The sequence below is a fragment of the Limanda limanda genome, chromosome 9, assembly GCF_963576545.1.
Source record: "Limanda limanda chromosome 9, fLimLim1.1, whole genome shotgun sequence".
In the NCBI taxonomy this organism is placed as follows: Eukaryota; Metazoa; Chordata; class Actinopteri; order Pleuronectiformes; family Pleuronectidae; genus Limanda; species Limanda limanda.
Genome location: NC_083644.1, coordinates 24,140,514 through 24,163,814, shown reverse-complemented (window position 1 = coordinate 24,163,814; position 23,301 = coordinate 24,140,514). Strand labels below are relative to the sequence as shown.

General features: G+C 39.7%; 1 protein-coding gene across 2 annotated transcripts; it reads left to right on the top strand.

Annotated features, from left to right (window-relative positions):
* Positions 1-3,022: 3,022 nt before the first annotated feature.
* On the top strand, positions 3,023-22,217 carry tprg1 (tumor protein p63 regulated 1). Of its 2 annotated transcripts, none has more exons than XM_061078275.1 (6): positions 3,023-3,148; positions 3,343-3,756; positions 5,870-5,961; positions 9,699-9,875; positions 20,192-20,345; positions 21,335-22,217. In XM_061078275.1, the coding sequence occupies exons 1-6, from the start codon at positions 3,032-3,034 to the stop codon at positions 21,527-21,529; spliced, it is 1,149 nt and encodes a 382-aa protein (XP_060934258.1). In that variant the 5' UTR covers positions 3,023-3,031; the 3' UTR covers positions 21,530-22,217. The 2 variants fall into 2 exon arrangements, with proteins under 2 accessions (XP_060934258.1, XP_060934259.1); XM_061078276.1 differs by having other exon boundaries at positions 3,098-3,148; positions 3,338-3,756.
* The last annotated feature ends 1,084 nt before the right edge of the window (positions 22,218-23,301 follow it).

Here is a 23,301-nt window from a genome sequence, read left to right as displayed (position 1 = left end):
TGAGTATACATTTTATATGTGCAGCACTGTATATATAGTGCAAGCGTAACATCATAAAATAAAACAGAAAACACTCAAAACAGTCTCAGATACACATGTATGATGCATACATATGCAAGATAATATTAAGTTCTCGGTGAACATTAACTGCACTTATCTACAAAGGAGAGCACATGCTGCGCTACTCACGATGCCATTATAATGCACTACATGCAGCACTTTTTCATCTAAAACATCCAGTGGAAATATGACATGTATTATTTAACCTATTATTAATTCATGATAAATTCCATCTGTGATAAACATGTATGTCTGTGGAGAGCACCAAAAAAACTGAGCAGGGAGACTGAAGCATCAACTTAAGGAGATACACAGTCGTACCAAGTGAAACGCTTACAGCTTGGCATCAGTCAGCATTTCCAGTTATGCGATGTTGATTACTTGGCCTAGATACAACAATATGGATTATTCTTATCCCCACTTCTCTGAATGATGTGATGCATCACGGGGCAAAGGCTTTTTAAGTTCACTGGTTTACTTTAAGTGTGTGGCAAGAGAAATCCAATGCTCCAGTACGTCACTGTCAAGACGAGGTATTTCCGTTAAATGAAGACCTAGTTTATGATTCAATTAAGTTCTGGTCTTTAGTTTGCATTTATCACAGCATCAACTCACGGAAAAACAAGACATTTATGGATTGCATAAGGATTTTGAAGAAATTCCAGCCACTTGCACTGATGCTTCTATTTGAGCAGAAGCAAAATCCAGAAAATGCATTATCAAGTCATCACTGTAGCATTGATTTGATGTAATTACTTGATCGCAGCTGAAAAACCCCAAATGAGATCTGTACTGAAAGCTACTGGCCATTCACGCCAATACTAAAGAGCATGGATATCTCAGCCTGCAGTATGTGGGGGTAGTTAAGCAACCGTGCAGAGAGAATGCCTTTAGAAATCTGTCTATATTTCTGTGACGGGTACAGATTACAACTGGATTGGTTTTGAACTTCCGACAAGGCCTTGGAAGAAGTCCCTGTCAGAGTTGGGACTGGGAACGAGTGGCTCCATAGTATGATTGATGTTTAAATGGTGATGCTATTCAAGGATTTGTGGGAGGAAAAAGTCTTATTTGCTTTCAATGATCTGGTTCATCCCACAATGGCTTGATTGTGTTATTGTCCAGTCGAATCATGGATGCCATTCACTGGTATTTTAAGAAAAGATGTCAAGACAGGAACATAATCTCGAGAGAGGAAATTCAAAGCAGGCCAAACCTTACATAAGCAGTATAAATAGTGTGTTACAAAAATGTCCAAGGTTAATCTAGGCAGCAGTTTAATGTTTCCCATATTCAGTATGGATTAAAATTCCACCCGAAAACATTAGAATCCCTCTTGAGACATAACATTTAACATGGTACCTAACTGTTTAGACATTTAATGTCTTTCTGTGGTTGTTAATGTTTATAAACTCATTTAGTGGGTAGGATCCATGTTTTCCCCCATAGCACCAACAACAAAAACAGCAGGTACTTGCCAAAGAATTCATAAAAATGGAGAGCACATTAGCAATTTACAAACCTTTATACATATCAAAAATGTTGATTCCATCAGTATGTGCTATAAATCCTATCTCCACAGTAAGCCTCTCAGCTTTTATTTCACATAAACGAAAACAGATTCACAAAGTAAAGTCATCAGCCTCAACAGTTTCCTTAAATTCAGTCCAGCTGTTCCAAGACACACATACTAATAGATATCAGTTCCCTGAATTCTTTGATCAAGATCTCTGCACTGTTCTGGGAAATTGGTCTCAATTGGTCTCAATCTTGCTCTGTTAAAGAAGGTGATATAAAAATGTCCTGGATTTGGCTCCTTCCACCAAGTTTTGTGGAAATCCGTTCAGTATGTGTAGTGTAATCCTGCTGACAAACAAAGAAAGCAACCCATACAAAAAATCTTACGGACAAAGACAAAAATGTAACCTCCTTGATGGAGGTAAATATATAGGCTACTACGTAAAAAACACAAACAATTGCCCTTTTTGATTCATTACTAAAAACAGCTACCTACTTGTGCAACCGTGAAACATGGATCATTAATTGAAGTTGAATTCATGGCCATCTGATATGTCCAATATTCATCACCTCAACCATTGAATTTTAAACTAGTCTTTTCTTCTTTTTTTTTTCATTGTTTGTTAGTTAGCAGGATTACGGAATAAATACCACGTGGATCACTACAAAGGGATGATTCCTCTTATAGCAATGGGTCAGGGAAGAATCTATCAGGAATTTTTAAAGATAATAATTTAACATTTAGAGAGGGCATTTGTCAACATTTTCTTATATTTCTCTGGGAATAATCACGGATCTTGATGAACAAAATCAGGCCTGCTCAGATATTTATGAGTGTGTGTCATTTTGTGTGAATCCAAATAAATCTGGATCTAGGGAATTTAAATGTGGTTTCATACGGGAACTGTTTGGCCTGAGCGGAGGTTTGCGCCATACTGAGTTACTAGTTACAGATGTTTACAATATATATCTATATGGGAAAACATGGATCCTACCCACTAAATGAGTTTATAAACATTAACAACCACAGACAGACATTAAATGTTAACCAGTTAGGTTCCAGTTATATGTTATGTCTCAAGAGGGATTCCAACTTTTTTGGGTGGAATTTTAATTCATACTGAATATGGGAAACGTTAAACTGCTGCCTAGATTAACCCCGGACATTTTTGTAACAGACTATTTATACTGCTTATTTAAGGGTTGGCTTGCTTTGAATATATATGTATATATGTCATTGAAATCGACAGAATCTTATTTTAGTTGAATTAGTGGATTCAACCATGAAGCTTGGAGCAAGTAGGAGCCAAATGCTGAATAAATGAATCTAAAATCTAAGAGAAATAAACTGACATTTATCGATGATTATGCAGCTCTCTCATTAGTAGATGCGCAGTAAGTGTGTACAGTTCAGGTGCATCTGTTAATCACAGTGATGTGTAGAGGAGGCCTGATGCTGCAGCTCACGCCCTCTGACAACACCAACCAAACAGGAACAGGGAACAAGGAAGTTGTTTCACCTGTTGCTGCCTCTGACAACTTTAAATCCCTGAGACCTCGATCTTTAGTGGTAAGTAAATCCTCTTTATAACTTCTTAATCTGTCCATTGACACAAAGTGCTTTACTCTTGTTTTTTTCTTCTTACATGTAAAAGTTTGGATTGTGGGGAGGTTTGTGCTTCTGCAGGATAAGGGTTGACAGGATGTACAAACCTTCACTTAAATACACGTCACACCTCCGTGCTGTCCATCTCTTTAGAGCAGGTGTTGAGAGCCTCCATCATGTCAGAGGCTGAGGGCAAAACAGCGTCCAGTGACGAGGAGCTGCAGACGGTCAGTCTCTCCTCCTCCAGCGGCCCGGGGGACAGTCAGCCTGCTGCCCGGCCAGAGAGCACCGAGGAGCGGGTAGAGGCGGGAGGAGCGGACCGGCCAGAGAGCACCGAGGAGCGGGTAGAGGCGGGAGGAGCAGCCCGGCCAGAGAGCACCGAGGAGCCGGTAGAGGCGGGTGGAGCGGCCCGGCCAGAGAGCACCGAGGAGTGGGTAGAGGCGGGAGGAGCAGCCCGGCCAGAGAGCGCCGAGGAGCCGGCAGCAGAAGCGGTTCTCTCGGCCACACACGATCCCATCTCTGGGACCTTAGCTCCGGACCTGTTCAAACGGAGGAAGTTCTTCGTGTTGAGGGTAAACACGTCAACATTTCCACTTGCTATTAAGAAAACAGTTGAAGTGGCTCAGGTATCCTACATCACGTTACAAAAACCCATATTATTATTTACCCGTTGGCCAATACACAAAACGAGAACAACCTGTAAAGAAGTTTGCAGCCCGTCCCTATGGCACTATTTAAATATATCAAGATACATTGATACATTATCTCGGACTTTGGTACATTTGTACTTTTTGTCTCATTGGCCAATGGCCATGCTTCTAAGATTTAGTTGTCAGCTGTCTTAAGAGTATAGTATTTTTTGTATTATTTGCAGGGGACACTGTACCTCATTTAATATAAATGCTGGTTTAATAAGTTAATTTTATTTCATTTATTCACAGTTAAAATACAGTGAATGGGTGTTTTCTTTGCTGGTTAAAATGTTTAATTCAAGATTAAAATGCTACTTGTATAGCCCATATCTACAGATCACAATTTGCATCATTGGGTTAAACATGGTGCGTCATCCTCTGTCCTTAACCCTCGATTAGAGTGAGAAACAAACTACGAAAATAATCCTATTATCTGGGGGGAAAAGATAGAAACTTCAGAGAGGTCAAGGATCCCTCCACCGGGGCCGACAGAAGTGCAATAGATGCTTTGTGTAACGGAGCTTATGAACGTAATTACAATATAAACAACATTCATGAGAAAAGACAGTGTCTAACATAAATGGAGAAGTGTATCAATGTTTAAAGTTTGTATACAAAAGAAGAAGTCAGAGACAGAGATGAAGGGAGCAGCAGTAAGTGTTATGATAGAGGCATTGGCAATAATAGGAGTAGGCATATTGTACATTTAGACAATCTAGTTGAAATTATAATCAATGATCTACTATTAGTTTATTGCGGACATATTATCTGTGTATATGTTGTCATAAAGTAACAAGTGATTACAGTCCATGATGTCATTCAAAGGCATGACCTCTTGGTCATCAAGTTTTAAAATGTCATGGTTTTATTTTTCAGTGATGTTTGTATATTGAATGCACATATTTAGTATTGGCCTTAAAGGTTCAGTGTGTAGAATGCAGTGACATCCAGTTGTGAAGTTGCATGTGGCAGCTGATTACCCCTCACCTCACCTCACCCCTCCAAACATGAAAGACAACCTGTAGTAGACTTCAGTTGACATAGACACTGTGTTTAGTTTGTCCACTCTGGGCTACTGTCAAAAACATGGCGGCCTCCGTAGAGAGGACCTGCTCCAGATGTAAATATAAAGTATTTCAATACAAAGGGCCCATTCTAGGGTAAAGAAACCAATTTGTTCAATTTAGATGAAACACACTAGTAAAAACATAACTAGGATTATTTTATATTCAATATCTGCCAATAGATCCCTTCAACATAAATCTTACACACTGGACCTTTAAAATCACACAATAGGTTGTGCCATAATCTATAATCTATTTTTTTCCCTTTTCGTGTGAAATCCATGTTATGCAGTCCAGTAAAAGAAAACACCTCCTTAAAAGTAGGGATTGATCAACAGCTCTGTGGCACAGTGTCAACAGTAAAGTGAATATTATCAGTGTCTCAGAGGGAGGGGCCTGTTGTATTGGATTGCAATGGAGAGTCAGTCACACCTCCCGTGTTGCCAGGCCGACTCTGCACCAGGCTCAGATTACACTAAAACTGTCAGGAGTCCTTAGTGTGAACTCCTAATCTTTTTTAAGTTCTCCAGCTTGGCATAGAAATGAATCACAAAGTTCAAGGATTGAATGGCACGTTGTTAAAAGTGAGTGTGTTGCATGGGTAGCACTGGTAAACAGATGCTTTGACTGTGTAATGTATTGTGTGCTGAAGCTTTCTCTAGTGTCTTCAAATACCTGAGTTACTCAGATTTATACTTGGAAGCTGCGCGCTCAGCTGTCTTCATTTACAGTCATTTTCATATGCCAAGGCTTCATGTTTTTGTTTATTGTTACTCTGTTTGACACGCAGACGCGCTGACATTTTGTTGGAGTACCGGTCCCAGCTGCGCATCTGCCTCAAAGATTACCCCTTAAGCTTTCTGTGTACATATTGTGATTGTCACACTGGAAAATTAGAAAGTGACACCCGTGCATTTCTGTCTCTGCAGCCTGGCACTCTGAATCAGGGCATCAAAGATGTTGAAGCTCTGGTGGATAAAGAAGTAGATGGCAGCATTCACGGCATCTGGCTGATGGCAGAGTGAGTTCATGAGACCATGTTCAGCTGTGCGTGTGCATGTTCACATGCAGAGTAACATGTGCAAAGTGAAAAGCTTGTATCCTGAATTCATTAACCCTTCATCTTCTTCTCTGTCTTGTTGGTGATACATGTCCCTTTTGTTACACTTGTCAGGTTAAACATATTAGAAAACACACAATGGTAACACACTATAAATCAGTTTAATATATTTGTAAGCAAACAGTGATAAATAATTTCAGACGTGAACCAATCTGTAGAGGATCTAATCAAGCATTTATTACGTGTAGAAATGAATTCACAGAGTAGTTTGAAACTATTAAATTAAAGGTTATTCTTGACCTTGGAAATAGTAAATGGAATAAATAATCCAAGGTCCACTCACTGAATTACGCACAAGGCTTTCACTGGATGAGATGACTGGACAGTGTGTATTCATGAATTAATAATTAGCACACTAGTAGTTACAATAATTTAATCATTCAATTTGATGAATAAATTATGATTATTTCATTATGGACACAACTGTGTTGTATGATATTGACGTGGTAACTTTGGATATAATGATTCTCAATGTTCTTAATTGTTTTTGGACAAACATTTTTAGTCTTTGTAAGAATCGGGATATTATCCATCTTTACCATATTAAATGGTAAATGGTTTTGTATTTTTATAGCGCTTTTCTAGTCTAGATGACCACTCAAAGCGCTTTACAGTACAGTTTTTACATTCACCCATTCACACCCACATTCATACAGTGCATCTATTAGACAAACTTTTTAAACTAGCCTAATGTTTACCTCGGGCTTATCAGTTGATCATGACTGGAATTAAAAATAGTTACACATGCAGTAAGAATACATGTAGTAGGTGTCATATTTACAAAATATATATATTTTGTCCTGAATTTAAATATAATAATAATTTTTTTGATTTACTTGTTACAGTGGTAATAGTGAAATGTAAATGGGAGCCTAGAGATTGGTCTGTAGTTGCCAGGGACAGAACAGTATGAGTTTGCTCTTGGATACTCTTGGTCTTTGGGGTCATAAAATAATCAGGAATACATCCAAAAGTTAACTATAGACGATTGAGAGCATTAATGAGGCGATAGCATGACAAACATCTAATAAGAGTTTCGTAGATGTAATATGATGGAGACATATGTGCAATAATTCAGTTGATTCTAAGAAAGTGATTATTGAGGATCCAGTTGAGGACAAACTAAGTCAGAGACAGGAGTTGGGGGGGTGGGGAGGTCTTTCAATGTCCTCTAACAGCTTTCTGCATTGGAGGAAACAGTGACACCAGCAGAAGCTTACAGATCAGTGGTATTAAATAAGACGCTAGACGCATCTTTAAGTTTGCTGTTGAAAAGACAGCGATAAAGACTTTATATGCTCGTAATGTACTGAGAGGAGGCGTGAAGACAGCGACTGCCTGTCCTAAAGTCTACACATGTATAATGTACTGCAGTGCAGAAGCGTGACGCCTCAGCATCGTCAGATCCACACGTCTTCATTAGTTAACCTCTCACTCAAATATCAGTGGCCTTATAAGCTCACGAGTCACGGCAGAGGTAGCGATCTGTGTGACTGGGATGCAGAGTAAAATGAAGTGACTGCAGGACATTTACCAAGTGCATTTGCAGATGTCAGGTTGCATCACTCCTGGACGAGCTTTCAGGAAACATTAAGGCTGCCCATGTGAGAATGAATAATACATCCCATTTATACAGCTCTGTCCAACACACAGTTATGTTTGTCCTGCATTTTGCCTGCAGATATTGTTGTGGCAACAGATGCCTCTGCAGGATGTCTTGCATTAGAAAGAGTGAATTCTGTGGGGATTCTGTAACGTTGCAGCCGAGTCAGAGAAGCATGACATCTAAGAATCTAAGACTCTGTAGTGTGTCCTATGGAAGGAAATCCCTGCAGGCCTCCATGTTTTTGACTTGGCACTGTGTTATAGTGTCGAGCCTGAGCGGCAGCAGTGTGTTGCACCACCCACAGTCTGACCCAGGATCTGTGTAACACCTCTGTTCCATCAGTGACCCTAGCCAAGGTCAACTTATTTTATTAGTCCTGTCAAATCTTTTCACCCACACCTTCCCCATGAGGGGTTATTCAGTCAACTGTTTTTTTGTTTTTTTTTGTTTTGGCCTGCGGCTGCCAGCAGCAGTCACGAGAGTTTCAGTTGAATTTGGCCACGTGCACGCGGCTCAGTGGGCTGTAAGAAAGAGTGCCACACCAAGAGAATCCATGCCAAGATGAATTAGTTGTGTGTGTACAGCGGCGAGGGAGAGAGTGTGTGTGAGACGATGCTTTTTCTGACTGCTTACATGCTTTTGTGACATTTTTAGAAGCACTTTGAGGGCATAAGAGAAAGTGGATTTGTTGCTTTGAAGGTGTTTTATGTTTATTACATTCCTCTCGCTTCATTTCTCTTGAAAATAAAATGAGGGACTTCAAAATATTTGCATGCATACTGCTTGATCCAAGGGCATTGTCCCGAAATTATGAAGCTTTTACTGAACATAATTGAGCAGCTTTGCTATACATTTTATTTTGGGCCATCCATATATGATCTATAACACTTATCCTTTGAGGGTCGAATGGGGACTGGAGCCATTCGCAGCTGACTTTAGGTGAGAGGTAGGGTACACACTGGAAAGGTCGCCAGTGTCACAGAGCCAACATACAGAGAGGAACAACTATTCACAATCACCTTCACACCTACAGTCAGTCTGTAATTAACCTAACCCCATTCTGCATGTCTTTGGATTGTGGGAGGAAGCCAGCGAAAACCCACAGACACATGGGGAGAACATGGAAACTCCACACAGAAAGAACTGTCTGAAACCGGGATTCACCTATTTTTTTTGGTATTAACTGCAAATAACGACAATGACTCACAAAACATGTTTTGGCCTCTTAAACATGATAATCTCAAGTCTGCCTTTAGGGGATTTAATAAAATACTTGTCACTTGGACCCAAAGATGAACTGATTAGATTTCAGTGGTCAAAGGGTCAAAGGTCACAGTGACCTCATATGAGTCTGAATATGAGTTTATGGACTGAAACCGCACCGGTTGGCTGAGGCATACAACTAAAGAGCAATGACGCTAGTTACCTAGTGAATGACTTTTAACTGTAAAAAAGTTTTAACTGTCAAACAAAGTTTGAAGGTTGGTTGCTTGTATTTTATTGAGGTTGGTCACAATCTAGAATGAATCTGATGCTCCATTCTAAACACTGCACTATACACAGGTACACAAAGTAAAAACTAATGCAGTCTAATCCAACAGTCCTGTAATAAATCCTCCCTCCATGAGGGTTGTGGTCTTCACTTTTTTCACAACTGTTTTTAGTGGCTCGCAATATACTTTATTGTCATTTTAGAGGCATGAGTTTGTGTTAAATTATGCAGAGAAATATTTCTGTTATTGAACACACACTTATTCATAGATATGAATGTGATGGACAAAACTGTTGCATTGACCTGCAGTCGTTTCAGCTGGTATACTAGTGTTTACACAATGTAAACACACAAACATAAATGAGTCAAAAGTCCTGTAGTGTGTGACAGTAAATATTGTTATATATATGTCACACATAAATTTGGTTGGAAATTGAATGATTCAATAAATTCTGTTAGTGTTGAATTTTAAATACACATATAAAGAAACTATTTTCCACTATAGGTCTAACACAGTGTCCCCTGTATGTATTTTCTCAGGGTGGATCACTGGAACAACGAGAAGGAGCGTGTTGTTATGATAACGGACAACTCCCTCCTGATCTTCAAGTACGACTTTGTCATGTTCAACTGTGACCAAGTACAGAGGATCCCGCTGAACTTTGTGGACCGCCTCACTCACGGCACCTTCAGCTTCCCAAAGCGCTCCTTACTCCGGTAGGTTCACTCGTTGTTGTCTTTATCATTCCTGCAGCAGTGAACAGTAGCCTGATGAACCTGAAGCTTTTACTGAGGTTAACATCTTGTAATTTGGGGTGCGAAGTGATAACCAGGAAACTTCAGCTTAACAGAGCTGTATTCATTACCATTTGAACAGGGTGCAAGAAAATAATTATAATATAGAGAAAGTCTTAGAGCTCCCGTCTCATTTTCAGTAAGTCTTCTCAAGAATTTCTCTGTAGAGTAGCTAATTAAAAAATAAAAACCCGACTTAGAGAATTACAAATATTAGCCCTAATTATCTGCTCCATGTTCTAATTTGCCTCACAAAAGGAAATGTATCTCTGAAAGAAATCCCTTTGTCTGATGATTACCATTAAGCTCTGCCACAAAATCTGCCACGTCACATTTTTTCTAGGTTTCCGAACTTTTGTCTGAAGTATTGTATCATACAACACGTCTTTATGTAACAAATTTATTGAGAAATTTGAAGATGTCATGAAAAATGCAAGACGGAGCCTTTTTCATAAAATTTCAAAGATTGCAGGAGTATGAATGATTTACTAAAAAGTAGTCGCAGAGATTTGTATCGTCGGCGAGGACAGTGACAGGAAGCGGAGGGCATCGATCAGAAGGCTGCGTGGTGGTGAGGGGGATACAGGCAGAGGATCGGCTCAGGGTAGACGAGATCAACCGGGGACACGTGGAGCAGCAGAAGTGAAACGGGGATGGCAGCGAGACGAGTGTGCTGAGAGGTTTTCGGGGGTAAGGAGTGCAGAGCTGTCACTTGGAGCTGTCACTTAACTGATAGTGGCAAAATTAATGTAGTCCTTTCATCTAAACCTTTTAAAGACGGCTCAGGGGATACCAAACCAACTAAAACTAATTTGATGAATAAAACGTAATGTGCTGTGAAGAGCTTAGAGAGCGCAGCCTTTATTGGAGGCTTTATCTCTGCACATTACGTTAAATTATACATAAAACGCTTGTGAAAGCCACCCGGGAGTCAAACAGTAAAGAGACGGTTTCAAATAAGAAAAGCCCGAGCCTCAAACATTTCCTCTTTCTGTCTTCATCTTCACCGCTCGCTCCCTCCTTCTTTCTCCCAGTCTTCCTCTCTGTCTCTCCCTCAGGAAGTGTCTTCCTTTTTCCGTCTAGGTCATTCTGTCTTATTTCTGTCAGACAGTGATCAGTGGGTACATGTACAGATGAAAATGAATCCTCGCTGCAACTGTAACCGTACACAAAACTTTGTTTCACATCACTTAATCGCAGTGAGGGAAAAGTGCTGAAAGTCAGGTTGAGGAAATTAGTCGATGTTGCATACATTTTTTAAAACCACTCGTAGTGTGGAGGAGTTATGGAGGACCACAAGTGTCACTCAAATGGTAATACAGCATTTCATTAATACATTGCCTTACAAACCAATTCATCTGCACACTTAAAGATAAAACTATAAACAAACAGACTACATTAGGAAGCAAATCATTATTTGATATTGTATTAGAAAAAGTAAAAAATATTGTAACGTCCTCACGTAGAGAGGACCCCAGTCCGTTACACTATTTACAAATTAAACACGAATCCAGCAATGAATACTTTAAAAATGGTTTACAAAACAACGCAAAACTGTCAATAACTACATGATAAAAAAAAGAAATTTGTATTTGAAATGCAGTTTAAAAAGGGAAATTCATGACTTAACTCAAAAACTGAATCAAGATTACACATTTTGAGCAGGTATTTTAAAAGACAATTTACTTCCCCATTTCCATTTCCCTTTTCCTTTTCTTTGTGAGTCCAGGTATTTATATCTCTTTAAACTGCATTTTGTAAACCCCCTGATAATTTTACTATTAATTGATGGATTGCTATTTGATTCGTAAATAATTCATGCAATTCTTTTTACCTAACCATTAAAATATCAAATAGATGATATGGTTTGTGATGTAGTGATTTATTAGAAGGTAAAGAAGGAAATCTGCTTAGCAAACAGCTGTCTATTTACACAACCAGCAGGCATGATACTGCATTAGCATTACTTCTGCTCTGTTCTACAATAAACATCAGTTCATTATCCACACCGATAATTCTTTAAGGGCCATATCGAGCTGACGCCAATCCCGGCTGACCTTTCGGCGAGAGGTGGGGTACACCCTGTACAGGGCCAGAGATAAACTTAAGTTTCTAAATGCTACATGTTCGTCACCAGTTGGTGAAGTATAATATTTTTTTAAGAGATTGAAAACATTTGCCCAATTAGTTACCACAGTAAACTAATATAAACAGAAAATCGATAACAATGATCTGAAAGAAGTTACATTTATCTGAAAAGAAATAGGGGACCTGCACGATAATTCTCTGTGTGTTGTTAGGCAAGCGTTAAATGAACATATTTATGTGTTAAGTTTTTGGTGACGACGGCGGTGTCAGTGTTTCTAAAACACGTGATCTCCCAGTCAAATATGTTACATCCTGCCTCTGCCTGCTGCACCAGCCCTCACCTGGATGCTCTTTTTGTGTTGCTGTGAACGCGTCTGAGCAGAGATTCTCCTGCTGCGTTGTTTATATGAGAAAGTCAAGACCCAATGTGTTGATAATCTCTGGAGCTCTTGTCTTAAAAAACAGCTGTACATGCACATATTTTTTACTTCTGGTCGTCACTTTGAGGGATTAAGACAGTGATAACTTACAAAATGTAAATCTGCTTCTGGTATTAAACATACAAAACATGAGAGAACACACACACAACAAATAAAAGAAAGGAAACATTTAGGGGGATATTCCCAGATTAATTTATCACATAGAGAACTACCTACTACTACATATTTAACTTGATAAAAGTTCTGTATCTCTGTTCCCAGGCCTTCTCCAGATAACTGACTGATGGTTTACACTGATTTAAGCTGTCACAGTAATGACACTTGTCATGTGTGTGAGATAGCTGTTGTTGATTTGACTGCTGACAGTTGTCATCTGACCACTTGATGTCAGTGTGCACCCTTGGTAGTGAGGGTTCAAGACAGCAGCACGCCACATCACATCCCTTCATCTGTTTGATGTTGTCACAGATGATTCTGAATCTCTGCTGCTAGAGTGCCGGTTCACTGTGTCGCCTGCAACATATACAACGCGGTCACAGTCACTGCAGAAAAGAACATTTCTTTCTCCGCGCTGAGGGAGTTAATTGCAATAGATCTTGCATAATCATTTTTAAATGTTCTCCACATTTGTTTTTTCCGTAGCAGCACATCCACTACTCGTATATTTTTGTTTTCAGCCTATTTTGCAGTGATTTCCTAAGTTTTGATGCAGTGAAATCAAAGATTAGTGTTTGTGAAAGCCCCAAAGGACACTGCTGCTGATAATAGCATATCAGTATTTTATATCAGAAGTAATGTAATTACACTCAATGTGATTGAGACTGAAAGCGCTCTCATGAATGTCTGACCCCGGTGTTCCCAGACCATCACAACAAAGAATATCAAACTCCCTCTGTACAGCGTCTTACTTGGCGTCAGCCGGCTCATCTGTGCCCCATCAGCTTCCCAAAACCTTGATGATGCCAATAGAAGGTGTTCGGGGAGCGTCAGTATTTTTAGTCCTGATGATTTTTGTTTTCATCACACATTCTCCAGGTAGAAGGGAAAAAAAACACATTGTATTTGACATCTGTGGGGAAAGATGTGTTTTAAGTGCCTTCTTTCCAAACTGTCTAGACAAACTAATTACCCAGAACATCAGCTATATTTTTTATTCCTGTCTGAAAAAGTTGGGTGTGGAGGCTTAAAGAAGCCTCGCTAGAGGTTGCTTCAGTAACTGTTGTAAAAAATATATATATTTATGAAGGCTGGAAATAATCCCAGTACTGCTCTCCTCTGTTTCTCATCTGATTGGATGGAGGGTTTTCTTCTGAGAAAGGCCTCAGAGGGAATCATGCCTTATTTAGCTCCCCACCTTCAACTACTTAAAACTGTTTAATTAACTTGAAGAGCCTCCTGACTCTGTCAATTGATTTTCTGACATGAGTGAGCTCATTAATTATTTTTAAAGTTGTTTTAATAGGTCGCAAATCTGTAGTTTGAGTCCGTCAAACCTGCTTTTAAAAGTCATCCTCCTCTCATTCTGCCATGTTTCTGGCCCCACCTGCACAAAGCAAAGCAGCTAACACATTCAAACAGCAGAGGGCAGTGAGTAAATGAGATCAGCCACATAACAGCTCACCACCTGATCATTTAGACTCTCACAGCTGGTGTAATGTGGGCAAGAGTTAAATGCACATACTTATGTTTAAGGTGTAAAGCAAGTAAGACGTGTGGCCGCACCACTCGTTGTCTTTGAAGTAGAACTATTAGTCTCATTACTAGCTCTATAAATTGATTTGAATCTCCACTTGAGTATATTCGCAGGATTCTTTGCTCAAACCAAGTTCTTATTTATGTCAAACGGGCTGTAGCGATATACAGGCTCTGGCAGTAACAGCAAATATTAACTCAGACCTCCTTAAAAGCTCACCTTTATTCTGACTGGCTAAACATCCAGAAAGCTGCCAAGCTCTCGTGAGCATCCTCTCACCAGTGTGGAGGCTCTGTAACTATGAATTATGTGACAGAACATAATTGATTCAAAGCGGCAACTTCTCAAATCCATCCGTACATGTCCAAGACTGAATCTGATCCTGAATATGAGAGGAAAACAGAAACATTTGCAGAAACAAAAATGACTGCAGATTTCTGTTTGTCTCTACCTACCAACCCAGTCTTTCAAACATCATTTGTATATCCCCCTGTTTAAGGTAAAGTTGTTTCTAAAACACTTTTTATCATATCTGTTCAAATCGTTCACATCTCAAGAGCCATCAATAAAGTTGTCCGGGGGAAAAAAGGAAGAAAAGCTGGTGTCTGTGGCCCTCGCAGGACTTAAATAAACACGACGTACCTTCCTGTAAACGCTGGTGTAGCTGTCTGTCACTAACCAACCCGGTGATCCCCCTGCCTCATGCTCTCACTTCCTTTCTCTTTTTAAGTGTACCTGACCTTGTTAGCTTTTCCAGGATTACCAATCCTAGCTTTAATCCTGTTATTGTACATATGAGAAATGTGAGAAAATTTCGGCTGAATTGGACAAATGTCTTCTGAAATGAAAAATGTAATATTCTGACTTCATAGAATATATTGCAAACCTGCAAATGGGTTATTTATATGTTGAAGTATATTCAACGACTCTAATTCTTTTCAAGTAGGAAAACGACTTACGGATGACTGTATGAAACTGTGCCTGAAAAGGAAAACCATGGGAACCTTGCAGTCTGAAGCCCGGGCCACGTTGTGGAACGGCTTGCTTTTGATTTCGGCCCCTATGTTCACAGATTGCAGCGGCCACACTGCCTGCGGTTCAGCTGCAGTTCACCTGAGGAAGCCCTTTGCTCTTCTAGAGATTCGATGTCTCACCTTTTTTCTCTGCGTACTTTTTTAAAGGGTTTTTATTAGGACATATTTGCAGTAGCTGAAAATGTACGGCTTCATACGTTTTAATACTGGTATGTATTTGAGGATATATGACTACTTTATTCAAAGAAAATATAGAAGCCATATTTATGGCCTTTTTCAAGACAAACCCGATGTAAAAAATAGCACTGGCAGTAGCAGCTCCCCTGCAGAACCACCAGTGTGAACCCCTGACCCCTGTGACCTGCTGCACAACTGCAGCGCAGCCGTTCCGTGACTCAACCCCTGACAGTGTGACCCTGGTTTGACACCTGGGCTTTTGTCTTAATAGATTTACATTTACATAAAAAAAATTGTTGCCCCTGTCTGTTTGTTGGTTGGTGTGTTTATTTGTTAGCAGGATTACATTAAGATGACAGATTACCATGGAACTTGGTGGAAATAATGGTTTATGGACTAAGAGAGAACTCATACAAATTTGGCATTGATCTAAACAAAGGGGCGGATCATGGATTTTTTAAAATTATCTGCGAGATAGGCCTTTTTTTCACGAATTTCCCAGGGAATAATTAATGGAACCTGGGATATTCAGCTGACTGATCTCTACTAGTGTGTGTACTTTGGCACATCTTGATTGAATTTGGGTTGAGCCTTTATTTGATACTTGGAAGTACAAGGTATTGTTAATAAAAGGCTACCACTAAAGCACAGAATGTAAATACTAAACTCATACTGTACTTATTACAGTCACTGTTTAATGTATTTGTAGTATTGGCCAATCACATACAATACAGAATCAAATTCCTTTGCAATGAAAATGTACTTGTAATTGTGATATTGGAATACTTGTATTTATTTATTCATTAACATTGTAAGTTCAAGCATTGCCTCATTACACTATATATATTTTATAGGAACACTGAAAGAGTTGTTGTTCCCATGGTAACTACTGGTGAGCATCAAAATAAACAACAAACCATATATAGGCCTTCCCTGCATTGTGACACCTGGGACTGGCATTGTACAGTCTATATGCAGCTTGATGTATGAAAGATGAGGGACATGAATGATCCCAAGTTATTCTGAATTCTTTCAGAAACGCAAGATGCAAAATACATCTATCCATGCAAAGAGAGGAGAGAGACAAGTGGGTTTGAATTCTCTCAGCAAAGTCTTTGTATCAGCAGAACACAGCATCGCCAAATATCCTAGTTCTACCTGTAGCATGAGTCCTTAAACCAGGCAGGAAAAAAGGAAAAAAGCTCACATCACAGAAACAAAACATAGATCAAGAGCAGAGTGTGCTCGCTGGCTGCTCCCAGGACATGCAGCAAACATGAATCAACGCCAGTGGATGTATAATGTTTGGGGCATGCTGCTGTAAATTCATCCACCTTGGGAGCATCTTCCCGCTTTTGGATGTGCTTTTTCAAGGAGGAAATATCTCAACAGCCTGCAGCTATGATATCACAGCTTTTGCATCATGACATTGGAGTAACTGTATTTTTTTTAAGGTTTCCGACGCAGCCTGAGCAGCTTTATCATCAATAATGTAAATATCTTTTTGAGCTGGAATATCAGAAGCTGTGTCTTACCGGGAAACTAAACTCCTTGTCTTTGTTTCTCTAGCCAACACTCCACCCTCATCTTTTTTATCAGCCCTTTCACATTTCTTATGAAACCTTGTTGGATGGATACACGGATGATGGCTGACAAACCTGCAGGCTCTATTGAGCAATCAGAGCCGATTTGTTTGTTCGCTCTGAGACAATGTGGGACACTTGCCATGACAACTGCAGCTGGGCTTGATATTTATCTTGTGTGTTGACTTGCGAGTCTGAAGCGCTTGTATGCCCATTCAAGGGAGTCCTTTTTTTGTCATTTGCCCCTAAGCTCAGAATACAGTGCTGCTCCCCTGCATGGGTGTGTTTTGTATAAACACTGTTGACTAAGTGGAACTCCACCAGTGGAGGGTGGACAGTGGACCCAGATGCTACTAAAGTGTTAAACTTCCGAATGACAAAACTCAGGTGTAGCCTGCTTTCGCTCTGTCTGTTATTTTGTGACTGTATTGAAGTGAGGTGCAGTGAAAGTACAAACCCCAGCTCTGCCACATAAACACAGTGAAGACTTCCAAGGCCTCTGGCAGCACAGCCCAGCCCTGCTTTGCCTGTTTGGGCCGGTCCCGCTCCCAGTGATAGCTTACCTGTGGAATTTGCCAAAGCTTTTTTATATCCCCATGTATACAAGGGCAATAGCTGTGTGCACTTACAAAGGACAATGTGTACCAACGTAACCCAACCATCCTCACTCGCTTTTGCTGAAATATAATCAGTCTTATAGTCGGGGCTTTGCTTTTGTACCAGGTTTTTTCTTTCTCCCTCGGTGCATAACATTTACTCTGGAGGAGGCACAAAATGTTCAGCGGCAGCAGCATTGTAATTTTTTAAAGTGCTTGTGTAAACAGGGCTAGATGATTGCATTATGATGCAGCCCCTCCCTAGGACTGTGACATATCAATAGCTCCACCACTATTGTTTAGCCTCAGGCGTTTAATTCTGGTTGGCAGGAAGTGCTGTTGCACAAGCAATGTGGTAAAATGAGCACATCAGCATGACAGATCATTAAAGATATGTCACACCTCTATTGGGAAATGGCCTGCATGCTGATTTATTTATTTTACTTTCTTCATTGTTACCTATTTTGCAAACCACCAGGTACATGATGGATAAAACATCGAATTTTTGTACTCCTTTAACGCTGACCATGGTATTATTCACAGCTGTTGACAGATTTACAAAAATACAAACACGTTGTGTGATTGTCATAATAAGATACACTGTTTGCGCAACTTTTAACATGCACACTGGGAAACAGGGTATTGTTTGTTGTTGAATGTGTGGATGTCATTGTGGTTGTGTGTGGTTGTGTGTTTGTGTACTTTGGAGTGTATCTCCAGATGAACACATTTTATTTATACAAGATAACCTCGTAAATAATAGAGACAATCTAAAGTTCGTATTGATCAGAATTTGAGTCCTCCTCATATGACGCCAAATGATAAGTGACATCATGAAGAAGTCACAATAAAGTCAGAAAATTACTTCATGGTATGTTGCATTATCAGGGTTAGGGTTAGGGTTAGGCATTATCAAGTATTCGGAATGATGTCATCATGACATGATGTGGTCTGAAAATTGTGAACTATGTTGTAGAAATTCATTAGCTTTTGACCGATAGAATTAGACACACAATCTATGGCTATTCGGCTTATTTGTTATCATATGGTAAAAATTACATCAGGATCACCATCAGGAAACTGATCACTGCATATTTGTAACACAGGGTATGTAAAAAATGACTTTTGCGTCTTTAGTAGTATAAACTATTGTAACAGCATCATCTGTGTCCATGTCCATTTTCTCCGTCTCATTTAGTTCATGTTTATTTGACTACTCTTCTGGAGGATCTGTCCTACAAAGATATGCAGCGCATGGTGTTTTCAACTCTCTTTGAGTCTCTACCTTTTCAACAGTAACAAAGATACCGTATTTCACTCATAAACTACAGTCTTAGAGGTATGCAAGGCCTAGATCACATTCAATGGACAAACAGTAAACAGAGAATTGTAAAGGTCTTCACAGCATGTAGATCAACACCAACATGCTTTCAAAGATGGGATCTCTGGGTGTGTGGAGGTCTGTTTGCTCTCAGTCTTCTGAGGTTTCATTAGGCTGACGAAAAGATATGACCTCAAGGCATTTTCATTAAAACCTATGGTATTTACAGACTAACGAAAGAACAGCAGAAGAAAGAGAATATGAGAGAGTATGATGAACACACTGTAAATTACCTCTAAGCCTGGTAAACATGAGATTGCCCTCACATTAAGTATTTGCCCTGAAGACAGATTAGTGGCATTTTTTTTCATTATTCTAACACCGTTACCATGGAGCTAACACGTCTGGTAATTCCCCTTAAGGGATATAATGTGAACTGATGTTAATACCACAAAATAAATATAATGGCCTATTAAAGGGTATTAATTTCATATCAGAAAGAATGCTTTTCTTTTTTTGCACACAAATCTGCATGGCTCTCAGGTCTTAAGGTCAGCAGTTGGAGATGGCAGAGACTGCAAATTTTTTGTCGGTCTAGCTTTTCCCCTGATAATCAATTGAACTAACAACTGATTCTCAATTAGTTTCCCTCATCATCAGCAAGATGTCAGGTAGATTCAAAGTTATATTTCTCAATGATAGAATACAGACCTAAATTTATGCAAAACTAGGTAGAGTGTTTATCTCCCCCGAGGCCTAATAGTCCTAATAATCAAGATGCAACAAACTGCACACACAGATATCAGTTCGCTTAATGTGCCTGATTTAGATCCATGAATGTTTCCCTTAGAAATCTGTGAAAATGTTAAGAAAACAAACAAACGCCCATCTAAAAAAGTTAAATATTCCTGGATCTGTCGATTTGTTTGGATATGCTGCAAGTTTAAATTTTCATGAAAATCTGCTGTGTAGTTTTTGTAATCCTGATGACAGACGAACCAACCATCCAATAAACCATGAACAGGGTTAAAAAAATGTACACCTTAGCTGAGGGTAAAAAAGTATGCAACATAATTAACACTTAAAAAACACCTCTAATATGTAAGAGTATTTGTATGTGGCCAGAGAGAAAGAACCTAATTATATTCAGCCCTTTGTCCCTGATACTCATGAACAAAACTATACATTGTATTTAAAAAATGTTGATGTGATGACAACATGAACTGCAGAAGCTGAGGTTTTATCACCTAATGAGGTGGAATGTGTCCTTGACAGCGTGATACTCACAGTGTTTTGATGTGTTCAGGAGAGAAGGGGAGGGGGTGCGAGTCTTCTGGGACCGGCTGAGAGAACCCTCCTTCACCTCCAGGTGGAACCCCTTTGCCACTGACTACCCTTTCAACACCTTCACCTACCACCCTGTGAGGAACTACGATGACATGTTTACTGCGCTCTGCGATGTAAGTTGATGGTTGGAAGTGGTTGTGTTTTTATTAACGGATGTACAATGCCATTAAAGTGAAAGGAATTTGATTTGTGATGCTCCCGGTGCTGAAAAAACAAACACTGGCGACATTAGTTGCTAGCATCAAGTAACAATACGTAGTTATATTGATATGATATGAGGTCTAACTGTGTGTCAGGTGTTTAGTCATACAGCTCTACTATTGACTATAATGTATTTTAACTTCAGTTGCATATTTCATGTCGTAAGTTCTCTTTATCAACATAACGACTAAGCCCATTTACCACAACTTGTTTTATAATTTGTCCATCTTCTTGTCAGAATTTCTTTCTGAGTCATCAAACATTACACACATTGTGCACATTTCTGTGACTGTACATTGAGGGGGACTGGTAGCTAAGCCTGACCCACTCAAACTGGTGAACATAGACCTGGAAGAACATTTACTAAGAATGCTGCACCCTCCATTATGACATGACATTTTGATAGGTGCCTGGTGGGGAGACTATTGTCAGTGTAGACAGGTGGAGGGATCACAGCAGATAGGCAATAGCTATTTGACCCCTGACCCCTGCCTCTCAAAACTTTCTTTTATAAACTATTATCTGTTGATTTACTGATGTCAAAAAATAAATAAGATGCCAGTGGGGCAAATAAGGTAGAAGGTATCTAAGAACCACCTCTGACCTGTCTTCTGGCTCCAGCCCTCCCACGATCCTCAAACCACAAGCAGTATGCAGGATGGGTGGAAGGATGGAGATTGATTTTGATTGAGTAGGATCAGTTACCATTAAACAAGTTTAATAATTTGATGCAATGGTGCTTGACAAGATGTTCGATTGAAGATTGTATCACACTGAAATAAGCAGTTTTTAGTGTCAGTGTAAGTAATGCTGGACCTTAAAATAAGGGTGCAAGAACTTCCACCTGGAAATAAATGTGTTTTCTGATGAATGTCTGATCATCCCGTCTTCTTGTCGACAGATCGACAACTTTCGTGTGCAGCTCCTGGACGCGGCACAGAAAGCCCATGCCATAAAGCCCGTTCCTGGGAAAGCCAATGGTGTCCTGGTCTTGAATCAGCCAATCCAAATTGAGGCCTATGTAGGCCTTATGTCTTTCCTGGGAAACCAGAATAAACTGGGCTACTGCATGGCTCGAGGAAATATTGGCTTCTAAACATAATTAATAATTTATTGCTGTCTGGAATTCACGTTGATTCATATGTTTACAGAGAGTTCATTAGTCTTGAAAGATTGACCAGAGATTGTTTCAGTGTTCAGGTTTGCTTTTGTTTTACGTTGAAGCCCTGCTTCCCAGGATGAGGTGTATGAGGTATAAACAACTGTGTGATCTCCCCCACTGCTTATTACCAGTTTGTGGTGTCTGAGCACTCACAAATATCCACATTTCAACACCGCTCTTCACTGGATGACGGATCTCCCGCTGCTCTCAAGGAGCTTTGTATTTGCTCCTCACTGATATGGTAATTCAACTCTTTTGCAACGGGACTCCTTTCTTCCTCCCCCAGTGTCTCTGCTAAAAGCTCATTCCCATGCCATTCAGCCCCTTAGAGATTCACTGGAGCATGAGGGCACATTTGTCAGTTTATCATTTGTAGTGTATTTTTACAGTGCATACAGTGCTGGAATTTCCCTTTGATTTGTGTGTTTACTGTGTGTCATTCCGCCTTGTCTAGTATCATGTGTTTGTCTTATAAGCCTGTCCCTGACATGAAAACATAAGCTCACATATTTTGTTATCTTTCCCTATTATTTTTATAAAAAGATGTGCTGTTTTGTTATGTGCTCTTGGTTGGTGTAATATGCCACTGATAACTTGTTTTTAATAAATAACGTTAACGTGGCGGTGACATCTGACTCTTCTGCAAGGCCACAATTTGTGACAAAGAGTATCCATACCTGAGTAATATCAGCCCTTATGTAGAGTTATTGTATTATATTAACATTTTTGTCCTGGTTGGTATGGCAACACCTGTAGTTACTAGCCTCTTTCATCAGTGGTTTTAATTTGAAGCAGCAGTAGTAGAACGTGTTGAGTTTGCATTAGCAGTGTGAGCAGTAAACACTGAGGTTGGAAGCGTTGATATTAAATTAAAGTCAGTAACTCTGAATTAGCCGCTGCATCAGTTTACTTTGATTTGTAGTTTGGTCCATATCCCATCTGCTTACAGGGTGGAAGCAGGATTTATGGCCTATACGGCAGCCAACAACGGGGGACAATTAAGAGCCTTTGGCTTCAGTTTTTGGGAGCAGTTATGTTGTCCATCTTTATATTCAGTCTATTAATATGTATAACAATGTAAACCCTCCTTCCTGCACCTCACACTGATCTTTGGAGTAGTGACAGTCTTCTCGTCCATTATGTCTCAGAATAAAATTGATCACGTGTACTTCCAAAAATGTCCAATGTCTTTAAATACGATGATGTGATCATACCTCTGCCTTCTGAGGTCATGTCTTAAGAGACCTAAAGAAGTGACCTCAGTTTGTCGGATCAAATGCAGGACTTAAAGAGTTCCACTAGGCCTTATCTCTGCTTTGAGACAGACCAGGTTCACAGCCAACTCCATCAATAACAGATATTTGACTTCCTGTCTGATGGAGTACTGAGCCTCACAGCTTTTCAGATTATTTATCACTTCATCATGAGTAGCTACTGAATCAAAAAAGAAGCTAAATACGCCACTGAACACTATCAAAGCTTCATTTCTCAAGTCATCCTCTGATCCCTGGTAGAAGGAGGCAGTGGTGATCATATTATTATGTTGTAGACTGTCTGTTTCTATGTAATGTAATGCTCTCATAGCATTCAGTATAGTGAAGGAATAGTTGGTATCTTCGGGTTATAAATAAGGTGCATGAAAGGTCATGACTTTAGCGGATGAGGTTGTTTTCATCTGTGTGTGTTTAGTAGTTAGCAGGATTTTG

Bases quoted from the DNA above. Each gene is read 5' to 3' on its own strand.
- tprg1 (XM_061078275.1), top strand. From the start codon at position 3,032: ATGCTGCAGCTCACGCCCTCTGACAACACCAACCAAACAGGAACAGGG. The intron at 9,876-20,191 runs GTAGGTTCACTC...TGATGTGTTCAG, and splicing joins CCAAAGCGCTCCTTACTCCG to GAGAGAAGGGGAGGGGGTGC. The intron at 20,346-21,334 runs GTAAGTTGATGG...TCTTGTCGACAG, and splicing joins TGTTTACTGCGCTCTGCGAT to ATCGACAACTTTCGTGTGCA.